This window comes from Cordyceps javanica, chromosome 1 (assembly GCF_051103115.1).
Source record: "Cordyceps javanica chromosome 1, complete sequence".
NCBI lineage: Eukaryota > Fungi > Ascomycota > Sordariomycetes > Hypocreales > Cordycipitaceae > Cordyceps > Cordyceps javanica.
The window spans coordinates 6,334,715-6,346,989 of record NC_139295.1 but is presented as its reverse complement, the minus strand read 5'-3'; the positions used below and the strand labels follow the sequence as shown (position 1 = coordinate 6,346,989).

Sequence of the window (12,275 nt, the reverse complement as noted above, 5' to 3'; positions counted from 1 at the left end):
GCAGGTACATGAAACTGCACAGGCGCGAAAATATAGAAGGGCAATTGTTTTTTTCTTTCACCCTTACGGGAATTGTTTTGTTTCTTTTGGGATACTCTGCGGCGTTTTTATGGGGGGTGCATTCGAATCAGGCTGCCCTGACGGTTGAAATATGATGGGTACGAGTCCATCGTACCAAAAAAGCACATATCGTCTTACTTCACACACACACACACACACATACACAAACAGCATGGACAACATTGTGGCCGAGCTCCCTTGATGGGGCTGGCAGGAATACTGATATATCGGCATCACAAACTTAATCTTCTACTTCAACTATTATTGGTTGGCCCTTTTATTTCTTCTTCACTGGTCGGATACTGACGACATTTTCACATGGTCATTTGGCGGGGGTTTATTTTGTGTTTGTTGATTGTTTGGATTGATGGATCTAGTAGTCGCCGCGAGGGACGACTTGTATAGTAGCCGGTATATATATACAAAATATGAGACATGTATTTGACTGCCAAGCTTCCACGCTGGACAAGGACTATTTTCGGTTTCCCACTCGATGGGCCTTTTTTTTTTTGTTTGGTGAGCGTGCTTTGGGAACTGCAGGTAAATTCTCACAAAAAACCTGGCACAGTTGCTGATATGGCTGTTGCCGTCTGACAGCTTTCAGGAGACGCGGATATTCAGGAAAGGAGCATGCTCACAACGTCGTCAGCGCGGATCCTGCCAGCACCAACCCTGACTTGTTCAGTCGGGGCGAGATTGGTCAGACTTCAGCTCTGAACGGGGCCAGGAGGCCCTTGGCAACCGCGGAAAAGTAGACCGAGGACATGCTGGGCGGTGGTCGAAATGTCCGCTGGCGGTCGATTGGTCATTATTTACCCAAAAACAACCATCCAGCCACCCGGCCGGCCGGCCGGCCGGCCGGCTAGCTATCTCATCACCGCCCTGCTGACTCGCGCAAGAAAACGTATCTGCAACTACACGACACGATCCCTGCAGCTATACGTCCGGCCATATCGGTCGGCACAACCAGCAGGGTAGCCGGTTGGTTACCTTGTTGCGGCTACACGGTACGCCAATCTCGCCGTTCTAATCACGGTTACTTGCTCCCTACTGACATTGAGAAGCCAGATGGCAATTCATCATCACACCATCTCCGGTTTGATGTGTGAAGGCAAGGGGAGGGTGGTGGTGGCGGAGGGGGGGGGGGGGACAGAGAGCAAAGAAGAAGTTTGGTTGCGGTGTCAGGCAAAGATCCTTACTTACATAGCCACGGGAACATGGTAGCTTTTTTCTCGTCATTTCCGAGCTTTCAAAGCCATGTCATCTTTTGTGTCTCTCATATTCTCCCCTTGGTGCCTCTCTTGTCCGTCGTAGCCATCATCGCCCACTAGCTAGATCATGGGTCCACGTCAACAGCTGAATGCAGATGTACGAGACATTGGACAAGACATTTTGCCTTGGCCTTTTCTCGAGCTGACGATTTGCTCTCCCTTTCTCTCTTCTTCCTTCTCGCTGAGTCGGGTCTCGCCGCCGCAGGGTGATTTGTCACGTGGATGTGACGGGGGGCTGCAGCTGCGGGCGTCCGAGGACACAGTTTTGTGTGACGTGACAGGAGCAAACTTTGTGATATGTCGAGCAACTCTTCTCCTACAAGAACAGGGTACTATAGACGGTGAAGGAAAGAAGAAGAAGAGGGGGGGGGCCAAAATTTTTCCTTATTCGATTGGAGACGAGGTGGGCGTGATATACTGGCGTGTAAGGCGGACTACACATCACAACTTTTGCCCCCCTTCCCTTCTGTCCTTTCACTGCCCAGACTCACACGCTGCAAGTATAAAGCTTATCGAGGAAGGAACAAGTTAAAGTAAGAGGAATCAGAAAACAGAACAGCAGGATCGAAAAAAAAAAGAAAAAAAAAAAACCCCCCCACGTCCGCCAACAAGCCGACAGCGCCATGTCACCCTCTGGTTACACGCACGGGGACACGCCGCAAAAGGCCATGGTCAGGGGCGCGCTGTCCTACCTCCGCGCCACGGGCCTCGTCGTGAACAAGACGGCCGTCTTCCGGCACTTTGGGCTGTCGCGTGCCCAGGGTTACTCGGCCATCACGGCGCAAACGACGCGCGCCGAGGAGCCCGACTGGGTCGAATCGCGCGGCCGACCGGCCAAGATTTCCAAGCCGGTGCTCAAGTTCCTCGAGTACCTGTTGTGGAACGACGTCGGCACCGGCACGGCGGAAGAGACGGCGCTTACAGGGCCGGAGCGGGCGTGGAGCGAGGAGTCCCGCGATAGCGGCAGCGGCGGCGGCGGCTCTACGACCGTAACCGCGACCGCGACAACGACGAGCGACGGTACCGGCGGCGACGATGATTCGACGACGACGGCAGTCGTAGCCCTGACTCTGGGTGGCCCCGCAGCCGCCGGCGCCGCCAACGCCGCCAGCATCGCCAGCACCACCAAGATCAACGGGCCAACGTGGGAGAGCATGATCCGCCAGGGCAGGGCGTTTGGCCTGCAGACGACGTTTGACGCGCGGACGATGCGACGCGCCATGGGCACGCTCCTGTACCGGCGCTGCCTGCGCTGCGACGATACGTGGGTGAACCCGCGGCACAGGACGGCCCGCGTCGAGTACGCGAGGGCCAGGCTCAAGGCCCTGACCAACGCCGAGGACTGGAAGCGGGTGCGATTCAGCGCCGAGCTGCACTTCGCGTTTGGCATGGACGGCAGGGTGCGGCTGCTCCCGCGCCCGGGCGAGAAGTACGCCTGCCCGACGTGCCAGACGGCTGCGGAACAGCAGGAGAAGCAGCAGCAGCAACAGCAGCAGCAGCTGTCATCGCCGCTGGTACTATCGGGCTGGGACCGCGATATCCGCCGCGTGCATGCCTGGGCAGCCGTCGGCCACGGTTACCGCAGCGAGCTCGTCTTTTACGACGAGCAGACGGGCCCCAAGTCGCTGGGCATCATGGCGCCGGCGGCGTATCGCTCCGTCATCCTCGAGCAGCACGTGCAGGGCTGGCCCGTCGGTGAGACGACGACGGCGGCCATACCCACCACCACCGCCACCACGACTACCTCCGGCGTCATCTGGGAGGAGGAGCAAAACCCGCACGCCGCCGGGGGCAACGCCATCGACAAGACGGCCGAGGCGTGGAAGGACGCGCGCCGGCTGCGGCGCCACCGCGGCTGCCCCGACGCCCCGGACCTCTGCCCGCTCGACGTCATCTTCCCGCCGGGTAAGCAGTGGGTCATGGAGCCGCCGCTGCAGGACTGGGAGCCGGCGACGCTGCGGCGCGCGGCGCGCCAGGCCTGGGCGGCCGTGAGCCAGGAGCGCGTGGACCTGTGGGTCGAGCTGATGCCGCGGCGACTGGAAGAGGTGATTACGAGTGGAGGAAACATGGTGACGTGGTAGAATTGCCGTTCTTGCTGTTTGCCGTTTGCCGTTTGTCGTTTGTGTTATCGTTGTCGTTGTTGTTATTGTTGTTGTTGTCGCTTGCGTATTTTCATTATATTTTCTTTTCGTTTCGTTTTCACACCTTTTCCTTCACCGAAATAGAATTAGAACGGACATGATGATGTTTACATCGAAACGGCCGCCATAGACTTAGAATGATCATATCAAGGCAGATTCAAATGAGCACAAAGTATAGTGCAGACGGGGCGTTTGAGGGTGGGAAATATGGGTTGCTTGCTCCCGGATGGTGTTCCGAGCTCGTGTTCTCCACTTGCCAAATTAGGTAATTCAAGTTGTGAAATGATACAGGAGGCGGGCAATCATCTCCAATAGAGCGATATAAGAGAAAAAAAAAAGGAGGCGAGAGAACCGAGACTGATGGACTGATTTGTTTGTAGAGTTATGATTGGAGGGGTGACCCGGCTTCATGTCGGCGGCTGTGGTGGTGTAAGCCGGGTTTACGCACGCAGACGGGCAAATATTTCCGTTGCCTAAACTCCGTGGGCACCAGTATAAAAGGAGCGATGAGGAGGGGTGGTTTCTTGAAATCGTTCCCGTAAAAGAAGTCAAGCTCTCATACTGACAGACCTCGGTCAACCCTTTTCACCGGGCTGCATCATCATGACTACGACTCTAGTGACAGGCGGCAATAGAGGCATTGGCTACGCAATTGTCAAGGTGTTGAGTGCGCGGCTAGTATCGCCCACACTCATTATTGGCTGTCGAGATATTGAGTCTGGCGAAGAATCTATCAAGCAGCTCCGAACAGAAGGAATTTCCGTGGATCTTGACGTGGTCAGAATAGATATTGAGGATGACGATTCCATCCGAGAGGCTGTGACAAGTATCGGCCAGAAATACGGCAAGCTTGATTGTCAGCATTCCCCCTCTCTACAGCAGAGGACCATTCTAGATGCTCATTCAATCAGATCTAGTCAACAATGCAGCACGAGTTACCCGGCCTGAATCGGACAGGCTCGAGGACGCACGCCGCGCTGCCAACGAAGTGTACAACAACGGCATCGCGTCCAACGAAATCGTCACTCGAGCCTTTCTTCCGATTCTTCGCCGATCCCCAAATCCGCGCGTTATCATGGTATCAAGCGCTCGCGGCAGCATTGGTTTGACGGCCGCCAGAGAGGTAAGACTGCCATCCCCCCCAGGGCAGGGGTGCTCTGCCCTGATCTGCGTGGTCGATGCTGACGGTAATGACAAGCTGCCCCGGGCCGCGGTCGTGAGCTACTGTGTGAGCAAAGCGGCGCTCAACATGCTCATGATGCATCTGCAACTGGAGGAGGAAGCCAAGGGAGGGGAGGATGTCATGGTTGAGTACTGGGCAGTGAGCCCGGGACACTGCCGGACGGCGTTTAACGGGTTCAGAGGGAACAAGGAGCCCGAAGAGGGGGCAGAGGTAGTGGCACGACTGTTGGAAGCCAAGAGGGGAGAGTTTAGCCCGGGCACATTCTGGCAGTGTGAAGACGGGGAACTGAAGGAGGTCAAGTGGTAGATGATGGAGTTAGTAGGCGGCGCTGGGAGGTACATGATGAATCATGGCCATAGCACCGGAGCGTTGCGTAAATTTCAATGAGCTTGATTGCACCCTTTCGTGTTGCACTGGTTCGCTTGCCTTTCGAGACTAGCTCCTTGCCACTATATCTTGTTCATTTGCGCTAGGAGCTTGCGAGAGCTGGCTACCTATCTGAGAGCCGGGCGAGTTCTTCATTCACAGGCAAATGTGGCGATGTCAGATATGGAACTTATACCAACTTGGGCTTGGTAATCGAAACCAGACTGGGGGAAAATGAGGGCCATTTTTCAGTTGCGCGTAGCACATGCCCAGAACATGACATTTGCTCGACAGGACCGCAGCGTTCTTGGGCGCGATGAGCTGGCAGGCAGCAGATCGGCAGACAGGCCGAGATGGAGCTTGTAAGGGCACGCACTGGTATACCGATAATATGTGACCATCAGACGAACCGAGCCGGGGTACGGATACTAGCTCAGGACATGTGCCAACGAGTGTGACAACCGTCACAGCGGGATGTCTTATGCCGTGTCAGCGGAGCGCGGCTGACTTATCGCGACAAAGTATCGCCAGCATGGGTGTTGATGCAGTGCAAAAGTGATTTCTGGGTTGTGGTCATGCTCTACCAGTATATCAGTATCAGTAAGCGGGCAGCGGGGCCGTGACAAAGGCTAGCAAGGGAGGCTCCGGGCGAGTGGAGGGTTAACCGGAGCGGCAAGAAAAACAAAACGCTTGTGGCCTTGCTTTCTTTTTTCTTTAGTTTTTTCTCTTCCTATTTGAGAGCTCTTAGCTCAACAAATTTCCCAACAGAAAATTTGCGGGCGGCTTGTCGTGGGCGACATGGGGTCAGAGTTATACTGGGGCGGACGGCGGGGGGCCTTTGTGGATGTGGAGGAACGGGATGCAGTGACCTCCCGCCCGCCCTTTCCAAAAAAAAAAAAAAAAAAATGAAGGAAAGGTAGAATGCGGTTCTACCAATTGAAGGGCTCCTATTTCACGTCCAGAGTCGAAATCCCAGCCGATAGTCCATCGTTTTGTTGACCCAAAGAGTGTTGACGTGTCCACATGCTGGCCAGGGTGAGAATTGACCCGGAGGCTTTGCAGTCTGGCACCACAGCATGATTTGCGCCGCTCGCGCGATGCAGGTTAAAGACACAGGAAAGTCGACTGTTGCATGTGCTGTGCAGCTCAGCTATGCACAAAGTTTCTCTTTCTCTATTCTGGGCAATGATGTGTGTGTTCCTGTGGCTGGGTCTAGCGCACACCATCACAGTTTGGGTTCCTCCATAGCGTAGATTGGGTTGCCAAACCTCGGCCGCCCGCAGCTACACGTGCGAGCACAAGATGGGCTTTTTGGGTGTACGGTTAACTTTCCAGATTGCCATAGCATACCTGCTGATTGATATGATGCCGTGATAGAGAGGGAGGACTGGCAGCCACGAGCGCCTGACAGGAGCTCCCAATGGCGTGTGTCGCTTTACCCACCCATGAGGCTGGCATCAGCAACGAGAAACATGGATGGGCGTGTCCTTATGCCCTATGGCGAGATGCAGCGTGCACCATGGCGGAATTCTGAATTCTTTTGCTGGACTGGCGACGTCTCGGCTTCACATGCAGTGGCGTGGCCCCCTTTTCGTAGGGTCTTTTGACTAAGAAAGATCGCTAGCGCTAGTGAGGCTGTTGGCGAGGACAGTTGGATACTTGGGACCGCAGACTGCATGCTGCCAGTACCACCACCACCCCATCCACCTTGCCATCCTGCCATCCCACCCCCCTGGTAGGTGGATGGGTGGCAAGGCCAAGCTTCTCACGCAGTATCAGTAAGTACAGCCCGTACTTACTTAGCTATAAGTATTTAGCGGATGTGTGCTGATATGACTTGCATGTGTGCGTGAGTTTACTGGTAAGTAGGCGGCCCTGAAAACGTGAGCAGCTGCGAGTGAATTGCTGAGGCAAGGCTGGCTGGCTATTACTACCTAGTTATCCGGTTATGATGGCGGCGCCGTTGTTGCATTGATAGGCTCGGAAGCGGTGTATCCTCATGACACCACCGTCGCCGCCCGGCATCCGAAGCCATGGCTCAGCTGCTCTGCAAACTTGGCCATCTGTACCAGTACAGGCGGCTGGAGGCTATGCCAAGCGAGCTGGTGGTGGTTGTGCCATCTGCAGTGGCGTGTGGCCATACGAGCGGGCCGGTTCACCATCCACCAAGGAGGTAGAGGGTCTTGGAGTGCGGTACTGAAAAGTGTCGATTAGCTTGGTTGCTTGGGTGCTCGCTTTGTTACTTGGTCGCTTGGCTCCAAATCCATCTGAGTGATGATAGCTAGATGCCCACCAGTACCCCGTACATGGTGCTTAGTGGCAGTACTTACTCCGTACTCCGTACAGTGACTTACCTTGCCTTGCTAACCATGCCAGGTAACTAGAGTTCCGATTTTTCCCTACCGCCTGGTTAACTCCATCTCCACATCCAGTGGTTTCGCTGCGACTGCGACTGCGACTGTTTGTCCCCTGACTCTGACTCGGTCCACTTCGGTCACTCCTTGAATGAGGAAAATTCTTCTACTGACCATTGCTTGCTGATACAGCTCGGCATGTTTGTAGCGTGTTGATCCTTTTTGCTTCTCCCCCCTCGTCTCTGTTGCTGCCGTTTGCTGTATTTGTAGTGTTGATGGGGATTTTTTTTTTTCTCGTGGTACGGGACACAATTTCTCTTGCTAGCCAAAAAAAAAAAAAAAAAACCGAGCAAGACCCCCAAACAATTACCCTTTTAGGTACCACACCCCTTGTACCTTTTTTATTTTTCATCTTCCTAAAGCTACCCCACGGACCCTGACTAGACCCCAACAAACTTGGACCTCAAATGTTCAATTACTCAGGAACAAGTACACTTTTTCCTTTCCATCTTTCTTGTAGACGAACCACGCCCAAGCAGCAAATTCGTTCGCACTCTCGTCAACTATCAAGTTGCCACTAGCCAAATGAAAAAAAAAAAAGGATAGTAAAATAGATTTATTTTTAAAAAAAAGAAAAATGCTTTTCCTCCCCCACACGTACGATCGAACAACCAGAAGTCTCCGTTCCCTTCCATCCTCAAACTAAAAAGCTCGGATAATATCACCTCCCCTTGCCAGATCGTCCTCTTACACTCCCCCCACCCCCCTCCCGTCTCCCTCTCTCATAAACCTACTGGCTTCTCCTCCGTCTCTTCTTCACTCCTTCACCTCCTCTCCTTTTTGATCCCTCAGAGCTCTGATCCCTCTCGATATCGAATCCTCCTCTCACCTCGCACCTAAAGCCCGTCACCATGGCTGCTTCCACCGCCGTTGCTGATGGCCCCAAGGCCACCCTCCGCCGCAACGTCGTAGAGTCCTCCGAGTCCTCGGCCGCCGTCTCACCTGCTGACTCTCCTCGCCCGTCCCCTTCGTCCACCTCCCTCTCCTCCCTCTCCGAGATGGGCGATGCGCCCAAGCCCAGCTACGGCCGTCTCATCGACACCTACGGCAACGAGTTCACCCCTCCCGACTACACCATCAAGGACATCCGCGACGCCATCCCCAAGCACTGCTTCGAGCGTTCCGCTCTGAAGGGTTACTTTTACATCCTCCGCGACATCTTTTATCTCTCTACCACCTTTACCATCTTCTACAACTTCGTCACCCCCGAGTACATCCCCAACATTTACGTCCGCGGTGCCCTCTGGGGCGTCTACACCATTCTCCAGGGTCTCTTCGGCACCGGCCTCTGGGTCATTGCCCATGAGTGCGGTCACGGCGCATTCTCCGAGTCGCGTCTCGTCAACGACTTGACCGGTTGGGTCCTCCACTCCTCCCTGCTCGTCCCCTACTTCTCCTGGCAAATCTCCCACAGCAAGCATCACAAAGCCACCGGCAACATGGAGCGCGACATGGTCTTCGTCCCCCGCACCCGCGAGGAGCAGGCATCCCGCCTCGGCAAGCTCGTTCACGAGCTGTCCGAGCTCGCTGAGGACGCCCCTGCCTTTACCCTTGTCATGCTCATCGCCCAACAGCTCATCGGCTGGCCCAACTACCTTCTCACCAACGTCACTGGTCACAACTTCCACGAGAAGCAGCGCGAGGGTCGCGGCAAGGGCAAGCACAACGGCACTGGTGGCGGTGTCAACCACTTCGACCCACGTAGCCCTCTCTACGAGGCCAAGGATGCCAAGCTCATTGCTCTCTCCGATCTTGGTCTGATCCTCGCTGGATCCGCTCTCTACTTCCTCGGCAACAAGTTTGGCTGGTACAACTTGGCTGTCTGGTACTTCATTCCCTACCTTTGGGTCAACCACTGGCTCGGTAAGTTTTCTCTTGAGCTCCATCGTATACTCGACTTGCCATTCCGGCTAACTGTGGGCCTAGTTGCCATCACATTCCTCCAGCACACCGACCCTACTCTGCCTCACTACCACACCGAGGAGTGGAACTTTGTCCGCGGTGCCGCCGCCACTATTGATCGCGAGTGCGGCTTCATCGGCCGTCACCTCCTCCACGGCATCGTTGAGACGCACGTCCTCCACCACTACGTCTCCAGCATCCCCTTCTACAATGCCGACGAGGCATCGGACGCAATTCGTCCCGTCATGGGCAAGCACTACCGCTCCGACACCAAGAACGGCTTCTTGGGCTTCCTCGCCGCCATGTACAAGAGCGCCCGCATGTGCCAGTGGGTTGAACCCTCGGCCGAAGCCACCGGCCAGGGCAAGCACATTCTGTTCTTCCGCAACAGAAACGGTCTCGGCACCAAGCCCGCCAAGATTCCTGCCCAGTAATTGAAAAAGAAAATGAACATGTTTTGGGATGAGTGCGGTTACGGAGTTGGTTGATTTTACCCTCTTTTATGTTTTATCATGGTCCTTGCATTTAACCAGCCTCAAAAATGGACTTTACCGAATTTGCAGCGACCTTTTGCGGTTACAAGACAAGATTCTAGAATTGATAGAATAGACTCGCTTAAACAATAGATTGCGATCGTTTGACTGGTGCTCTCGTTTGAATGTGAAAACGCTGTCTTGCCGAAACCGTGGAGTGCCAGCTGCCTACGATTTTCTCCGTGCAAAGGTCCGTGGAAAGGTGGCAGAAGACTCACATGTACGTCGAAATTCGCAAAAGGGGGCTGCTGGCTTGCAACTACTCTCCCATCACCAATCAACCTCGCCGTTATACCCTTTCGCCCCAATAGCAAAACTCGGGCGCGTGGTCAGATGGGCGAATTTTGAAGGTGAGTCGGCACCGGAGCGAGTCACAGCAGGCATTGCTATTTCCTGACCTGGCGTAGACAACAGGGATGGACGTCATAAAGATGCCATCGCATGCCATCGTCATCCAAACCACTCGTGCGGGCCAATGGTGCGCATCGACCTGCATGTAGACGCTTTGGCGGACTAGATTCAAACGTATCCCGTGTTGATCGAGGGTTTCCGCCTAGACCATGGCATCTCTTGATCACAAACGTCGCATTCTAAAAACTTTATACGTTGGCAAGGCCGGATGTGTTGACCGCTTGTCGCACCTCCAGGGTAGGGGGTAACTCGCTCGAACGCGTAGTAACCAAGTAAAGCAAGATGACGCGGGATATTTCGAGGCAACTTGAGTACAAGACTTGGCCTTATTTTTGTCGATTTGGATGAAATTCTCAATTGATGGCATGGAGGTGTTGACAGACTGACTCTCGGGATGCTCTTATTGGTCTGGGTTTGCCCCAGAATGAAGAACCAGCACGCCAGCTGACACAGCATAAAAAGACAAGTAAACTCCTCTCGTAAAGTATATATCCGTAGGCCAATATTCTCTGGAGTGCCAAGAATGAGAGTACAGTCTCAAGGGCCTTGTGAACACCCGTCAGATGACTCATCTCCGGCAGACAGAACAAAGCCGAAACGAGTCGAGACAAATTGGCACACTGAGCACTTTACCACAGACTAATTATATTTAGACAAGAACAAGTATATTCTGATGCGGCTATGTACAAGGATCTGTGTTGGGTCGTGATCAGATCAAAATCCTGATAGCGTAAATCGGGACAAAGAACCAAGCAAAAAGTCGTAGAAGTGTCAGAATCACGAAGCTTCTAGTTGTGAAACTCAATCGTGGCATGCCCTCCATTCTCCAGGCCACCGCAACCTCCGGACGGGTTGCCCCTAGAGTTGCTGTTAGTCGGGCTTCTGAGGCAATCACGAAGTTCCGGGAGGAGAGGACGAAGGGGACTGACCACTGATCATAACCAATGTGGGGGTTTCCTCCCTGCGAGCCCGGCTCACAGTTTTGGAGGTAGTACTCGCCGGAACGGCCGCATCGGTTACCATTCTTGCACTTGAAGACGCACCGGTCCATGTTGGCGTGGCAGCCGCCCGAGGTCTGGATCTCCATGCGGTTGCCGCCCATGTTGGGCTCGCGGGAGACGTCGACGGTGGCGTAGGGCCCCGTGGACCACTCGCCCCAGGTGTTGAAGACCTGGCCGTCCTTGAGGATGGTGATGCGGTGGTTGAGGGCGGCAAAGGCGCCCGAGATGCCCTGCGCCATGGAGACGGTGACGCTGTCGCCCGTGTTGGGCAGCGACCAGGTGACGTACGGCTGGCGGACGTTGACGAAGCTCGACTGGCCGTCGGTCTGCAGCCAGACGACGACGGTGATGGTCGCCGGGCCGCCCTCGTCGGCGCGGTTGACAAAGGTAAAGGTCGTGTGCCCGTCGTTGCCGACCCAGATGGCGCCGTTGTTGCCCCCGTTGTTCTTGCCCATCGAGCCGAAGCCGATGTTGGACATGTGCTGGCAGTCCTCGCGGGACAGGCCCCAGACGGGGCTGTTGCAGTTGAGACCGCGCTTGCTGATGGCCGAAACGGCGTTTTCACTGCGTCGCGTCAGAAGGGGGAAATCGTCAATGGATCGTGAGTGGTCGTGTAAGTTTCTTGTTACCTTCCAAAAGGAGCGGAGGGGACGGCGACGGCAGCGCCGAGAAGAGCCGCGACGGCAGCAAAGATGGAAGATTGGAAGAACATTGTGTTTCAAGGAATGACTAATGTTGAACTTATATAGCAAAGGAGTGTCAGGCTATTGCCCAGGGAAAAGGAGTGAATTGAGCTGAATTTGCTTGCCGCTTGGTTCAAACTATTCGAAGAGAAAGACATGGCCGACTTTTATAATGATCTGGACATGGGACTTGATGAAAAAGATTTGTAACCAACTTCTCCATTACTCGGTCGCCGTCACCAAAACACCTGGTCCGTCAGTCCGGATCAGAATCCTGTAGGAGAATTTTCGCGCTCCTCCACCTCGGAGC

At 54.6% G+C, this 12,275-nt stretch overlaps 4 protein-coding genes across 4 annotated transcripts; 3 read left to right on the top strand and 1 right to left on the bottom strand.

Annotated features, from left to right (window-relative positions):
- Positions 1–1,954: 1,954 nt before the first annotated feature.
- On the top strand, positions 1,955–3,412 carry V2A60_001918 (uncharacterized protein; the record flags this gene model as incomplete). The annotated part of the gene is made up of 1 exon (XM_083253273.1): positions 1,955–3,412. One exon carries the CDS (start codon positions 1,955–1,957, stop codon positions 3,410–3,412), a length of 1,458 nt encoding a protein of 485 aa, XP_083109399.1.
- A 663-nt stretch (positions 3,413–4,075) lies between these two features.
- Positions 4,076–4,961, top strand: V2A60_001917 (uncharacterized protein; the record flags this gene model as incomplete). The annotated part of the gene is made up of 3 exons (XM_083253272.1): positions 4,076–4,328; positions 4,390–4,595; positions 4,671–4,961. 3 exons carry the CDS (start codon positions 4,076–4,078, stop codon positions 4,959–4,961), a joined length of 750 nt encoding a protein of 249 aa, XP_083109398.1.
- A 3,325-nt stretch (positions 4,962–8,286) lies between these two features.
- V2A60_001916 (fatty acid desaturase-domain-containing protein) lies at positions 8,287–9,771 on the top strand (the record flags this gene model as incomplete). The annotated part of the gene is made up of 2 exons (XM_083253271.1): positions 8,287–9,298; positions 9,362–9,771. 2 exons carry the CDS (start codon positions 8,287–8,289, stop codon positions 9,769–9,771), a joined length of 1,422 nt encoding a protein of 473 aa, XP_083109397.1.
- Positions 9,772–11,069: 1,298 nt separating this feature from the next.
- Positions 11,070–11,994, bottom strand: V2A60_001915 (uncharacterized protein; the record flags this gene model as incomplete). Its single annotated transcript, XM_083253270.1, has 3 exons — positions 11,070–11,139; positions 11,211–11,846; positions 11,912–11,994. The coding sequence occupies 3 exons, from the start codon at positions 11,992–11,994 to the stop codon at positions 11,070–11,072; spliced, it is 789 nt and encodes a 262-aa protein (XP_083109396.1).
- Between the last annotated feature and the right edge of the window lie 281 nt (positions 11,995–12,275).